We start from the raw sequence: 13,195 nt of genomic DNA on the forward strand, positions 1-13,195 counted from the left end.
CCATCGTCCATCCATCCATCATCATCCATCCATCGTCCATCCACTCCTCATCCATCCACCCATCATCCATCCATCCCTTCTGGAAATCATACCGATATACAACTGAGGGGTTTAATTTAAACATTTTTAATCCGTTTTCCATTTGAAATTTACAACTGATTGTCTCTAATGCGAAATACGTGAACACCGAGTTTGACTTAAGTTTGGAACAGACAGGGTTTTGTTTTATTTTTAAATCAGCTGTTCTGGTCTCTGCAGACACTGAAGGGCTGAAGTCCGTGATTGGATAAATAAGGACAAATATTCCAGGGAGAAAGTACAGAAACGATGATAATACTGAAAGAAGATTAGCTTCTCTCACGCAACATTAGCTCTTCATCCGTGAGCTGAAGCCTGAATGTGTATTTGAGCTTTTGGTTGTTTTCTTTTAAGGGCCCACAACAACAAGCTAAGGCTAACGATTAGCACTAGCTTCAGTTAGCTGGCCGTACCAAACTAGTTTGTTTAGCGAAGGCGGCGTTAGCCTGCTTGTCTGCTCCAGCAGCAGGTTTGACTCCGAACGAAGCTCAGGAATAAGAGCTGATGCAAATTAGCCCGAGTTAGCACGCTGACATGGGTTTAGCTAGCCCAGGCTAACCACTAGCATTTAGCTACTAGCCCTTTTGATAAGGAACAGGGAATATTAAGCGTGTGAAGGTTTATTGTATAAAACGTGCAAGCGATGATTTCACTCTTGCTTATTCTGTTTTACACTGTAGTTGACGCCGCGTTGACCCCGGTGCTGTTGAGGGTGAATGTGCAAGTCAGGCCAGCAACACGGAGACATAAGCCCCCGCTAGCTGTGTGACGCAGGGCTAGCTCGGACTCGGCCCACAGACCGTGACCCGCCGGCCCGTTCAGGAAGACTCGGGATCGAAGTGTTGCCTGCTCTCGTCACGGTTGCAGTTAGAAAGCGGAGGTTGAGGTAAACTGAACCTGGGTCAGGTGTTCGCGGCTATAAACATGAGCACGTGGGAGGCCCTGTAGTACCCCTGAACGAAGACTAGGGGGCGACGGTGAGAGACGCACACTTTCACACACGTACATGACAAAAACTTTTTGATTTGTTCAGTTCTAAAAAAAAAAATATATATCCACAGAAACACAAGAATTCCCCCCCGACACCGAAGCATCACTGATAAATCACACAGAAAAAAAAAGGAAAATACTCTGCATCACGTGCCACATTCTGAAATCTGTACACACATGGAATCAACTGAGAAAGGTTATGAATGAGAAATTATTAACACACAAACCACCCAGGTGGCTCTGAGGGGTGAAGGGATCAATAGTGTGACGACATGAAGAAAACAAACGTTCACACTTTGTCAAGTTCATGAATGTTTTCGTGTGTTTGTTTTTCCCCCGACAGCCGAGAGGCGACGAGGCCTCTCGGTGATTTCCAGTTACAAAAACTCTTCCTCAGCCGCACGGTGGGCGGAGCCGGCGCAGTTCACCCGGACGCGTCCGCCCCGCCGGTGAACTGCGACCGGACCAGTTCAACTCTTACAACGCTCTCGTTGTGTCTCTGACGTGATTTAAATACAGAAGAACAGACGGCGACAGTTCATCTCAGTCTTTGTCTCTGCGCCTCCTCAGTTGATCATAAATTCTCAGACAGAATCTAGAACAATAATAAATCGTTACTTTATTCTTTTTCTTTTATTGCTGTATATAATATAGATTCCCCGCACAAAAAATTGTAATGCAAATCATTGTCATCATAAAAAGCTATAAAAATTAGATCCATCCTCCGTAATAATGCAGATAAAGATATAGCAAAAAAATAACATCATAGAAGTAGGACTAGTAGTAAGGCACTTCAAGAAAACGAGCTTTTCGTTCTTTCTGTCAAAAAAGTTTTCTGGGCTGGTTTTTGCATCGTCGTCAACGTTGTAGCATCTGTCCGTCGTATGGCACTGTGGTGATGCTGGTTCCTCTCAGTCCGCCCCGACCGCAGGAGGCTCTCCGTTGGGCAGGACGTGGATGAAGCCCTCTGCTGGGGCGGCTTCTCCTGCTGGAGCGCTGGCGGAGGAGGGGGACGAGTCTTTGGAGGTGGATTTCTGGTTGCTGTCGCTCGCAGTCGTCTTTGTGTCAGTAGCTTGATGGCCGGGGGTCGTGTCGGTGGAGGGTCGCTGCGCCGCAGAGTCTTCAGAAAGTTCAGATGTTTCCTCTGCGTCCGCGTCTCCGGAGGCGACGGTGGTCGGTTCTTCTGAGGCCGCGACCAACTCTGGTTTTGCAGGGTTTCCCTCCTCCTCCGGCTCCTCATTCACATGGTCCTCCTCCTCCTCCAGCTCCTCTTTCACATCCTCCTCCTCCTCCTCCAGCTCCTTGGCGCCGGCGGCGCTGCTCCCGCACTCGCTCTCGTTCTCTGAGGGCGGGCAGGTGGAGGTCGGTGTCGGGGTGCAGGAGTCTCCGTCCTCGCTGGCGTCTTCGTTGGCGGCGGAGGATCCGTCGGCGCCGCGGAGCTTCAGGTGGATCCGCTGGTGACGGACCAGACTGTGCTTCAGCGTGAACGTCCTCTCGCAGGTTTGACACTGGTACGGTCGTTCACCTGCAGACAGAGGGGGAGGAGTCACACTCAGGAGTCACAGACAGTGTGTGTGTGTGTGTGTGTGTGTGTGTGTGTGTGTGTGTTACCTGTGTGTGACCTCATGTGTCTTGTCAGGTCCTGCAGAGACCAAAATCGTTTGCCGCAGACGTTACAGATCTTCTTCCTCTTGTCCACTCGTCCTCCGTCCAGACTCTTTGGTTCCGACGTCTCCTCGTCGCTCCTCTCCTCCTTCTCCTTCTCCTCGTCGCTCCTCTCCTCCTTCTCCTCGTCGCTCCTCTCCTCCTTCTCCTTCTCCTCCTCTTCCGACTCCCCGCTCTCCCCCACCTCGCTCTCACTCTTCAATCCTCCGTCCTCCACTTCCATCTCCGTCTCCATCTTCTTCTCCTCTTCCTCTTCTTCTTCCTCCTCTTCCGTCATTTTAGTGACGTCGCCCTCTGTCACCTCATCTTTCGCCGGCGACGTCTCCTCCACTGGCGCCGGAGTGGGTGTCTCCTCGGAGAGATGCGCCCTCTCGTGGCGAGCGAGGGTGGTGGCGTAACGGAAACTCTTCTTACAAACTCGACAGACGTGCTTGTACTCGGGCTGCTGCTTCACCACGAGGCTGCCAGAACAGAAGGAGGCACTTCTCTCTTTCTCCTCCTTCTCCGGGCTCTCGGTCTCGACGTGAGGAGCAGAGGACGATGAGGACGAGGAGGAAGATGAGGTGGGCTGGGAGCTTTGCTCCTCCTGGGCAGAGCCTGAGGACGGGGAGAGCTTAAAGTCAATGAGCTTCTTGCCGAAGTTCAGGTCCAAACTTTTGTTGCTGTGACAGTCGTCGTCATCCGCGCTGTCCACCTGGAAGAAACATGGACGAATCATCAATAACATGGACGATCAGACGAGTCATCAATAACATGGACGATCAGACGAGTCATCAATAACATGGACGATCAGACGAGTCATCAATAACATGGACGATCAGACGAGTCATCAATAACATGGACGATCAGACGAGTCATCAATAACATGGACGATCAGACGAGTCATCAATAACATGGACGATCAGAAGAGTCATCAATAACATGGACGATCAGACGAGTCATCAATAACATGGACGATCAGACGAGTCATCAATAACATGGACGAACGGACGAGTCATCGATAAGATATAGATATAGAAGCGTATACACTGAGAAACGTCTCTCAGGTCTCATCACCGGGGCTGTTATAGATTACGTATAAATCACCAGGCGTTCGTGAACATTGCTAGTGGATCCGGTGGTTCTGGTGTCGGTGCTGTTGTTACCTTGTTGCTCGGTGCTGCCCCCTGCTGGTCCGGCTGCTCCGAGGCGTCTGCGTCCGGCGGCTCTGCACCGTCGTCAGCTGGACTGTGACCTGCAGCACAGACCACATCTGTCAGTGTCAGCAGCAAATAATGACACGGGTATAACAATATAACATCAAACGTACACTTATTATTATTATTATTGTTATTATTATTATTATTATTAATATTAAGGTCTTTACGTGCCACAGATTTACTAAAAAACATCCACACAGGTCCCAGTGAAACCAATGGGCTGCAATTATATAGAAAATTTTCATTATTGATAAATAAATTGTTATTATTTTCAACTTTTCAAATGGTGGAAAATGTTTATTATCAGACAAGATAATCATCATGATGTAACCATCTTCTGTAAGGATCCAGGAAATAAAAATACAAAAATAAAACTGAACTGATTCGTGGTCTCAGGTTCTACCTTGGCTTGGTTTGGGGGAGGGGCTTGCGTTTGGCGTATCCATCTCTTGCTCGCCAGGGGTCGGGCTCTCTGATGCGGGGGGGGGGCTTGAGTCTTCGGCGACGCTGCTGAGGTCTTGTGCTTCTGGTGCAATCTGCTCTGTCTCCGACTGACTCTCTGTGGGACACAATGGATACAATCAATACCGATCATAAAGGCTCCCGACATGATTCCCTCCTTCTGTCTGTTCTACGGATCTTTACAACGTATGAAACTCTGACCTGCGCTGTCCTGCGAGCCGTCGTCTCCGTCCTTCCTCCCGAGGGCGCCGTTGCGCCGCAGCGTCCTGTGCGTCACGCCGTGCTTCCTCAGCAGGTGGCGCTCGCAGTTGGACTTGGTAGAGAAGAAGGCGTCGCACTTCGGACATGGGAACGGTTTCTGACCTGGAGAGAGACAGACGGACGATCTGGATGAGGAGAAAACGTCTGGACAAACGGGTTGTCTTGTTTAGTTTATTAATGGTTCATATCAAATAATGATTTCATGGCAGGTCAGATGTGTGTGTGTGTGTGTGTTACCGGTGTGTGTCAGCATGTGTCTCTGCAGCGAGCTGGCCCAGGGGAACACTCGGGGGCAGAAGGGGCAGGTCATCTTTTGGACAGAGTTGGAGTAGGCGTTCTTCTTCACTTTGGAGGGCGTTGTCGCCGACTTCCCCTCCTCCTTCACTCCTCCGTCCTTCTCCTCTGCTCCTCTGTCACCATCTGCGTTGGAACCAAGCGTCAGTTTATCGTCTTTACGTAATGACCATCGTGGCGGTGGCGTCCGTCGCTCCTCCTCCTACCTCCTCTCTTTCCCTCCAGGTCGGCAGCTCCACTCAGCAGATAGGTGCTGAACTTGTTGGTGTCGGTGGTGGCGAGCATCTTTTCCACGCTGGCGAACTCACCGCTGGACTCCAAGTCAATGCCGCCGCCGCTGCCGCTCACAGGCGTCTTCTCCTTCAGTGCCAGGGCAGCCGCCTTCTTCCTGGACCGTTTTCTGCAGGATGAAGAGGATATCCTATCAAATCATGAAACATAATTCCTCTGACTGAAAACAGGAACCTCGTAACAGCGTCAAGTGATGATGTTGTTTTTTTTTCAAACCTGGACGGTCCCTCGGACGGTTCGTCGCTCGGCTTGTCCGGAGCAGCGGAGGGTCCTGGGGCGTCTGCAGCAGAATCGGCCTGCGAGGAAGCAACGACCCCCTGGGGTTTGCAGTCCAGCGGGACGGCCTCTCTCTTCAGCAGGTCTGGAGCTCCGGAGACAGAGTGGATGATCTGAGCGATGGAGGCCAGAGGAGGCAGATCTTTCAGGGCAGCGGACGGTCCGGAGGTGGAGGACGCCGGTTTGGGCAGCAGTGGTTTGAGGCGCTGAGCTCGAGCCGAGTTGTTGAGGGTGGGGAAGGGGGTGGGGGGAGGGGTGGACCCAGGGGGGAGCTGGTAACAGCCGAGCTGGGGGTGAGGGTGCAGGGCGCCGACCGCCTTCTCGTCCTTGGACAGAGCCAGAGCGAGCTGCTGCTCTACGATGCTGCCGCCGCTCTGCTCCGTCTTGATCTCCCTCTGCTCGCCGCCCGCCACCTCTCTCCGCTGCCTTTTGCTGGGGATGGACAGATCGATGGGCTGGTCCAGGGCGGAGCAGTCGAAGCTCGGGGAGCCGCTCTCCAGTTTGACCCCAGGTGACCCCATCTGGCTCCCGGCTCCACGACCTTTGGCGGAGAAGTCCAGCGGCTGGTCCAGTTCTGCAGGATAAACCATGTTGGCCGGTTCCTCCACCTTCACAGCTTGGAGTGCCTGGATCAGAGACTGGCCAATCCCGTTCGGCACCGTCTGATTCGCCGGAGCAGCGCGGGCAGAGGCAACGGTGGCGGCGGCGGCCGGCTGAAGCGTGGCGATGTGTTCCTCGATCTCCCTCTCCTGCACCTCGGGGTGCTGCTTCAGCAGGTGGTGGATGCAGTTGCGTTTGGCCAGGAAAGCTGCGCCGCAGCGCCGGCACTCGAAGGGCTTCCTCTGGCAGCCGTTGTGTGTGCGCAGGTGGATCTGTAGCGCCCTGTACGTCTTCAGGTCCTCGCCGCAGAACCGGCACGTGGTCTCAGCCCCGGTGGAGCCCGTCTCCGTGTCCTGGGTGGGCGTGGTGATCGCTCCTGCAAAGTTCCCCGCGGTGGTGGAGGTGATGTACTTTATGTTCTTCTCAATGTCCTTCCTCGAGGTCTTGGCATGCTTCTTCCTGAGGTGGCGCTCGCAGTTGGCTTTGACAGTGAAGGGATAGTGGCACACCCGACAGACGTACGGCCGCTCGCCACTGTGCGTCCGCAAGTGTCGGATCAGCGTAGCTTTGTCCGGAGCCACGTAGTCGCAGATGTTGCACTGGTGAGGAAGGATGCCAAGGTGAAAGCGCATGTGAGCCTGCAGGACGCCCGAGAAGGCAAACACCTGGTCGCAGAAGCGGCACGGGAACGAGCCTTTCGCCGAACCAGCGTTGGCGTTGTTCCCCCCTTTGGTTCCCAGCTTTCTGCCACTAAGCCCTGCCTCCTCGTGCACAGCCGTAGTCGCAGCTGGCGGCGAATCAGACAGTGGCGTGTGAGCGTCGCCCATGCACTCTGCATCCATCTGCCCTCCGTTCCCAGATGAAGAGGAGGAAGAGGAGGAGGAGGAGGATGAGGATGAGGAAGGTGTTTTGAAGAGGGTGGGGGTGGGAGGTGGCAGGCTGGGGCTGATGCAGCCCAGTGAAGCCTGTTGGGAGTTCTGGAGGGGGGGCGGAGTCGTGGCTGTGAGGCTGGAGCGCGGCGTGATGGGAGGTTTGGGCTTCAAGGGAGGCATCGCCTTCTGAGCCGGGACTGGACCTGGAGGGAGAAGAGACACAAATTAATACAGCTTCAGTCTGAACGTCGAGGCTCCGAGAACCGAACAGAACCAGCATCACCCACCTTGACCTCCAGTGAGTCCAGGAGCTTTGGCCAGAGGCGGGAGGGTCAGTCCCATCTGATTGGGCGCTGCAGTCGCCACTTTGAGGATCTGCTGGATGTCCGCCAGCTCCATGATCCCTCCTCCACTTGCCTCGCTGGGCTTGGCACCGGACGAGGCGGCGCTGGCCGTCGCGGCGCCGCCGTCAGGCTGCAGGAGGAAGCCGGTCGGGAAAGGCTGCATTGACAGCAGGCTGAGGGCATCTTTCTGGGACAGGCCCTGCAGGGCCGAGGCCTCCAGCAGAGGGATGCTGAGGGCCGCCAGGCCGCCGACGCCCAGCCCCAGGGTCAGCCCCAGACCCCCGGACAGGAAGGAGGAGGCGGGCTCCTGGGGGAGGCTGGAGCACGGCGGCTCCACGTGGATCACCTTGATGCTGTCCAGGTGCGCCTGATGGATCTCATCGTCTGTGGGACCAGACTTCACCTGGAGACGACAGAGAATAGATTATTTGTTATTCAGACTCGGACGTTGTGGAATGGAAAAAATTATAATTTTTATTCCCAAAGCTTACGGTAGAGATGTGCTGGAGCCCGAGGACGTCCATGAAGCTGGCCTGCTCCGAGCGCGGGACTTCCTTCTCTTCGCCATGACCGTCGCTCTCAACGCCATTTTCTGCAGCTCCGTCCTCTTCGACCTCCGCGTCGTTGTGGGAGGTGGTCTTGTGGAGGTCGAGGGCGGAGCGGAGGGGGAACGCCTTGTCACAGCTGTCACAGACGAACCGGTGGAACTTACTGATGCAGCGACGGAGGTTCGTCTCACACCAAACCTGGACCACGACAGAGAACAGGAGCCACAGTTGGTGAAACCCTGACCCCGCGGAAACCGAACGAGACGTGTGCGACGGCGCCGCATGAATACCTGCGCAATGTGAGCAAACTTCTTGCAGGAGAAGTCGATGAAGGCGAGGTCGTTGAAGCCGGTGGGGATGGAGGGGTTGTTCTGGATGAAGGGGCGTCCGCTGGGGTCCTGAGGCAGCAGCTTGTGAACCGCCGCGTTGTGACGCAACAGACCGCGGTGAGTTCGGAAAGAGAGGCAGCAGAGGTCACACCTAAAACCACACAGTGAGGGAACAGGCTCAGAACACGAGGAGAGTCGAATGACTTGATGATGAAGGAATTGTGTTTTCGACTTGTCTCTCTGTAAACTCAATGTTTTGTTCAGACGAAACAAAGTGTTAAGTTTAACATCAGCAGTGACGATCTGCTCTCAGACAAAACCAGTCAGTTCCTCACAGACGCCACCAGGAGGCAACGTTTCCTTTCACGTGACTTCACAGATCTGGTTGTTGGTTGTTGTTGTTTCACGTCACCTGATCTGGTTGGAGGGTCAGAATCAGGTTCAGGGAGAAACAACAACAACAACAACAACCTGATCTTTAGTGTGAAACGTCTTCGCTGCTGCGACCAACATGTTCTGATCCTTTTGTTTCAAAAGGACACACATACACATTTTTACGTGTGTGTGAGAGATAACCTGCTCTTGTTAAGCGCTGAGGGGACACAGCTGCTCAATGTCTGCCACAGTCACACACTCTTATCACATCCACGTGTGTGTGTGTGTGTGTGTGTGTGAGTGTGTGTGTGTAATCCCCTCAGACAAGTTGTCGGAGGATTTTTGTTGGGGTGTTGGGGGGGGGGGGGGGGGGCATTCACACACCATGGACCATATGTGGACCAACACTTATTAAACTCTCCTCATCCACTTCTTCCTCCTCCTCCTCTCATCCCTTCGTCTTTGTTGACGGGCAACTATTTCTCACGCAAGAATTGTCGCTCTAGTTTTGAGGAGAAATATCAGATATTTGCTGGTTTTATATTTAAAGTTGGTGATTTAGTTTTTATTGGACTCAAACGTCAAAATCGAGCAACAATCAAAAAGAAAAGTGTCCTCACAACTACAGTGGGTCCAACACGTGTGTGTGTGTGTGTGTGTGTGTGTGTGTGTGTGTGTGTGTGTTTAACCTGAGATTCATCACATCGACAAAATCTCAGATTTTTTTTCTTTCAAAGTCGATCGATTCATTTTCTATAAAACCAAAAACTTTGTTTTGTTCAATGAACGATGATGTGAAAATGTCGGTCACCATGACGATCAATCACTGCTCACAAGCTTCACTCCAGTTTTCATCTTTTCACGTTCTTTAATAAACAAACTAAACTGTCATCACCTGACTTGGCCCCTCCCCCTTTCTCCATCCTTACATCCTTCCCTCGCCCCCCCACACCTCAGATCCTCTTACAGCTGATTACTGAGGATTTACAGCTAAATATTCCTGCTGCCTCCATAACGAGCTCAGCGCCGCCTGCTGCACTCGTCCCTCCTTCCTTCTTCCTTCCTTCCATCCTGTAACTACATGTTCTCCATTACTCTCTCCTTCCCTCGTTTTTCTTTCCTTCTCTCACAATTCTTTTTTCCATCATCCCTTTGTTTTTTCCGTCCTTCTTTCCCTGTTTCCTTCCCTAGTTTTTATCTCCTCCTCCCTGGTTTCTTTCTTTCTTTCTTTTTTCTCACTTTGTTCTTTCGTTTCCTTCCCGTCCTGTCGTCTGTCTTTCTTCCTTTCCTATTTATTCTGATAAAATTCCTCAGTCATTTGTCCCCGTCTCTCCCTCTCTTCTTCTTCCTTCCATGCTTCCTTTTTCTTTCCTTTTGTCTCCTTATTACTCCTTCCTTCCTTCCTTTCTTTCTTTCATGAATGAAGAAGCAACACGTTAAAGTCAGTGTGTGAGTCTGTGTGTGTGTGTGTGTGTGTGTGTTAGGAGTTGTGTTACCATGGCGACAGACGGTATCTTCTTTAGGGGTGGGGAGGGTGTCGTCATGGCAACGGGAACCGGCCAAGCGTGTCCCAAAACCTCCTCCCCTCTCCCTCCTCCTCTCTGTGACTTATTAAGTTGTCCTCCCTCCCTCCCTCCCTCCCTCCCTCTCTCCCTCCCTCCCTCTCACCCACTGGTCACTTATTAGCCTCCCTTCATCTACGATGTCATTTTTGTTTTATTCTGAAAAACTTCACGGCTCTGTCTCCAGTTTCCTCCGTGACGAGAATCAGACGTTACACATAAACACCAGACTTGTTACCAACAAATGAAATAAACTGCTGTTTTGTATGAACTGAAAAGACACAGTCACCGCAGCGACCTATGGACAGGAAGCAGGGGATTGTGGGAGTCTGAGTCCTGTGTGTGTTTGTGTGTGTACCTCAGTGCGGTGTCAGGGTGTGTGTCCATGTGTGCGTCCAGCTCCAGTCTGGAGCTGCAGGTCTTGAAACAGATCGGACATGGCAACAGCTCCTCCTCCGATCCGTGAACCGCCGCCGCCGACTCCTCAGCTGCCGCCGCGTCCTCCACCAACTGAGCACACACACACACACACACACACACACACACACACACACACACACACACACACACACACACACACACACACACACACACACACACACACACACACACACACACACACACACACACACACACACACACACACACACACACACACACACACACACATCACCACGCTGTTACTAATCCACCATAGATAATCGTCACATCATCATTATTCCTTTATCGTTCCGCGAATGTTCAAAAAGTAATGCCGAAGGAAAAGTCTGGGACGGGATTCGTTTCTGTCGAATAGGACGACTTCATCACCAGCGTTTATTTCAAAATCTATCTTAAGAGTTTTTTCTTCTCATCTCGTTTCCTTCTCCTGCATTTTATCGGCCGAGTGCCAAATTTGACTTTTGAGTGAAAACGGATCAAGTGGGAAATGTTTTTACCGACACGCGGACCACTTTAAAACATAGCGATGAAGTGGACGACCAGCGGCCGTCGGGGCCGTCGGGGCCGTCGGGGCCGTCGGGGCCGTCGGGGCCGTCGGGGCCGTCGGGACGTACCTTCTTGCTGGGCGGCTCCTCTCCGTTCTCCTCTTCCGGCCCCTGCCTCCTCTTGACGGACGGACGGCGGCGCTTGGCGATGGTGGGGGGGCAGATGGGGAGCATCCCTGTGGCTGGGTCCTTGTCGTGTATCTTCATGTGTCTGAGACAGAAAATATGAGCCGAGAAGTGAAGTTTCAAAAATCAAACGTCAAACATAATTTTTTTATTTTCTGTGATATATTTTAATTTGGTCACCGGTGATGTGTGTATGGTACAATAACACCAAATGAAACACTGTTCATCTGTGTGTGTGTGTGTGCACATAAAGGTCATCCAACTCGCATGTGGTGGGGTCGAGGTGTCAGGTTACAAAAGTTCACAGAGGAGAGGAAACAAGGAGGTGAGAAAAGAGGAGAAGGGAAGGAAGGAAAGAAAAGGAGACAAGGAGATAAGATAAAGTGGGAAAAGGGAGGAAAGGAAAGGAGATGAGGAGAGAGGAGGAAACTGGAGAGGTGTCACTGCTATTAATAGGCCCCGACAGGCAGCGTGCTGGACGCCCATAAGAGGTCCTGACAGAGAGACGCAGTCAGCAGGTCTGAGACCAGCTGACAGGAAGTTGATCATTAACCAATCAGGTGGGTGAAAAGGGACACACGGCCAATCAGAGAGCAAAGTCCTCTTGGACCAAAGTGTACCGTGACCCCACCGCAACCGACCAATCAGAGAGCAGGACACGTGCAGAGTCAGCAGCCACACGGTCCTGCAGAGTGTGTGTGTGTGCGTGTTTCAGGGTTTTTAATGTTGTGGTTATTTTATCACGTCAGTCAGTTCGTAACAGCTCAGACGTTTGTCGCAGCTGCAGGTTGAAACAGCACATAAGGAAATAGGAAAGAACAGGAGCCGACGGAGAGTCGACGACCGACAGCTGAGTGCAACTCGTCTGCTGCTGAATCACAGACTAAACCTCAACATCAGAGTCTTGACGAAGAATGTGTCGACTGACCAAAATGAAATAAACACTAATTTGTTCAGTCAAACCAGATTCTTTGTCACGTGTGAAGTTTAAAAATGTATTTCTCACCGACATTAATCGGATGTCGCTCAGTATTCATCCATATTTCTGTTTTCACTGATTTATCTCTTCAACAGACTCGATTTGTGTTTGACACTGAGAAGAAAAGTTCAGCTCAGTGACTCTGTGGCGACGCCCACATCACTCAGACCTAGTTTCAGGTCTCAGTGATGCTGCAGGATGGATTCTCTCCTCCTCCTCTTCCTCCCTCAGGACTTCCTACTTTCCAGTTTTCTAAAGTCGTCTCCTTCATTGGCAACGACACATTTCAGATTTTGTCAAACAAAGGATGAGAACTCGTGGTTGAATCTTGTCCCTTCCCTCTTTCCATCCGTCGCTCACGTCCAGCCCTCGTCCTCTTTCCTTCTTTTTGTCCCCCCCCTCTTCCTCTCAGCCCGTTTGAAGACGGCCGAGTAGGAAAATCTCACATTTCACATTTCAAAGGATGCTCTGCTGCAAAATGGATTCCTCCCCTCCTCCCCTCCTCCCTCCCTCTGCTCCTCTTTTCCACTCTCCATCCGAACAGGCCTCCTCTTTATTTTCCGACAGCGGCAGCAGCATGTAAAACCTCGCAGGCTCCCACGTTCCTGCTTCACTTCCACTCTCTCCTACAGTTTGCATTGTAAATCAGCGGAATATATAAAGGTGCAGGAGCTCCGTCCGTCCGTCCTCGTCTCCACCTCTTTTTTCCCCTCCTTGTTTTATTGTACTTGCAGGACTCTAAGAAAAAATTACGCAACTGTTTTCCAGGGCGTGTTGATGGAAATCAGCATCCAGATCTTCGCTCATCGAGGGTTCAGTTTGTCTCTCAGCAGAGAGCGACTCACCAAACCAGACCGCCGACTTCCTGCCCCTGAGCTCCCCGACGGCCGCGAGTCACAGACTGAATCAGAGGCTCAGAATCCAGATTCATTCACGATCGTCACTAAAACCTCTCATC

The 13,195-nt window shown here is 52.1% G+C and overlaps 1 protein-coding gene across 11 annotated transcripts in view; it reads right to left on the reverse strand.

Moving 5' to 3' along the window:
- Positions 1 to 110: 110 nt before the first annotated feature.
- The window catches only part of rreb1a (ras responsive element binding protein 1a), a 52,526-nt gene continuing 39,441 nt past the window's right edge, over positions 111 to 13,195 (reverse strand). For 8 of the 11 annotated variants that reach the window (XM_047329890.1, XM_047329893.1, XM_047329891.1 and 5 more), the window contains 13 exons: positions 11,202 to 11,343; positions 10,505 to 10,656; positions 8,171 to 8,360; positions 7,824 to 8,078; positions 7,276 to 7,735; positions 5,457 to 7,191; positions 5,156 to 5,349; positions 4,893 to 5,075; positions 4,596 to 4,799; positions 4,336 to 4,491; positions 3,879 to 3,967; positions 2,680 to 3,427; positions 111 to 2,593 (listed from right to left, as the gene is read on the reverse strand). In XM_047329890.1, the coding sequence (XP_047185846.1) occupies positions 1,980 to 2,593; positions 2,680 to 3,427; positions 3,879 to 3,967; positions 4,336 to 4,491; positions 4,596 to 4,799; positions 4,893 to 5,075; positions 5,156 to 5,349; positions 5,457 to 7,191; positions 7,276 to 7,735; positions 7,824 to 8,078; positions 8,171 to 8,360; positions 10,505 to 10,656; positions 11,202 to 11,343 (5,122 nt within the window). In that variant the 3' untranslated portion in view covers positions 111 to 1,979. Of the gene's footprint in view, positions 2,594 to 2,679; positions 3,428 to 3,878; positions 3,968 to 4,335; positions 4,492 to 4,595; positions 4,800 to 4,892; positions 5,076 to 5,155; positions 5,350 to 5,456; positions 7,192 to 7,275; positions 7,736 to 7,823; positions 8,079 to 8,170; positions 8,361 to 10,504; positions 10,657 to 11,201; positions 11,344 to 11,438; positions 11,639 to 13,195 lie in introns of those variants that run through there. The other 3 variants (XM_047329888.1, XM_047329895.1, XM_035618708.2) reach the window with 3 other exon arrangements.

This window comes from Scophthalmus maximus, chromosome 21, assembly GCF_022379125.1.
Source record: "Scophthalmus maximus strain ysfricsl-2021 chromosome 21, ASM2237912v1, whole genome shotgun sequence".
In the NCBI taxonomy this organism is placed as follows: Eukaryota; Metazoa; Chordata; class Actinopteri; order Pleuronectiformes; family Scophthalmidae; genus Scophthalmus; species Scophthalmus maximus.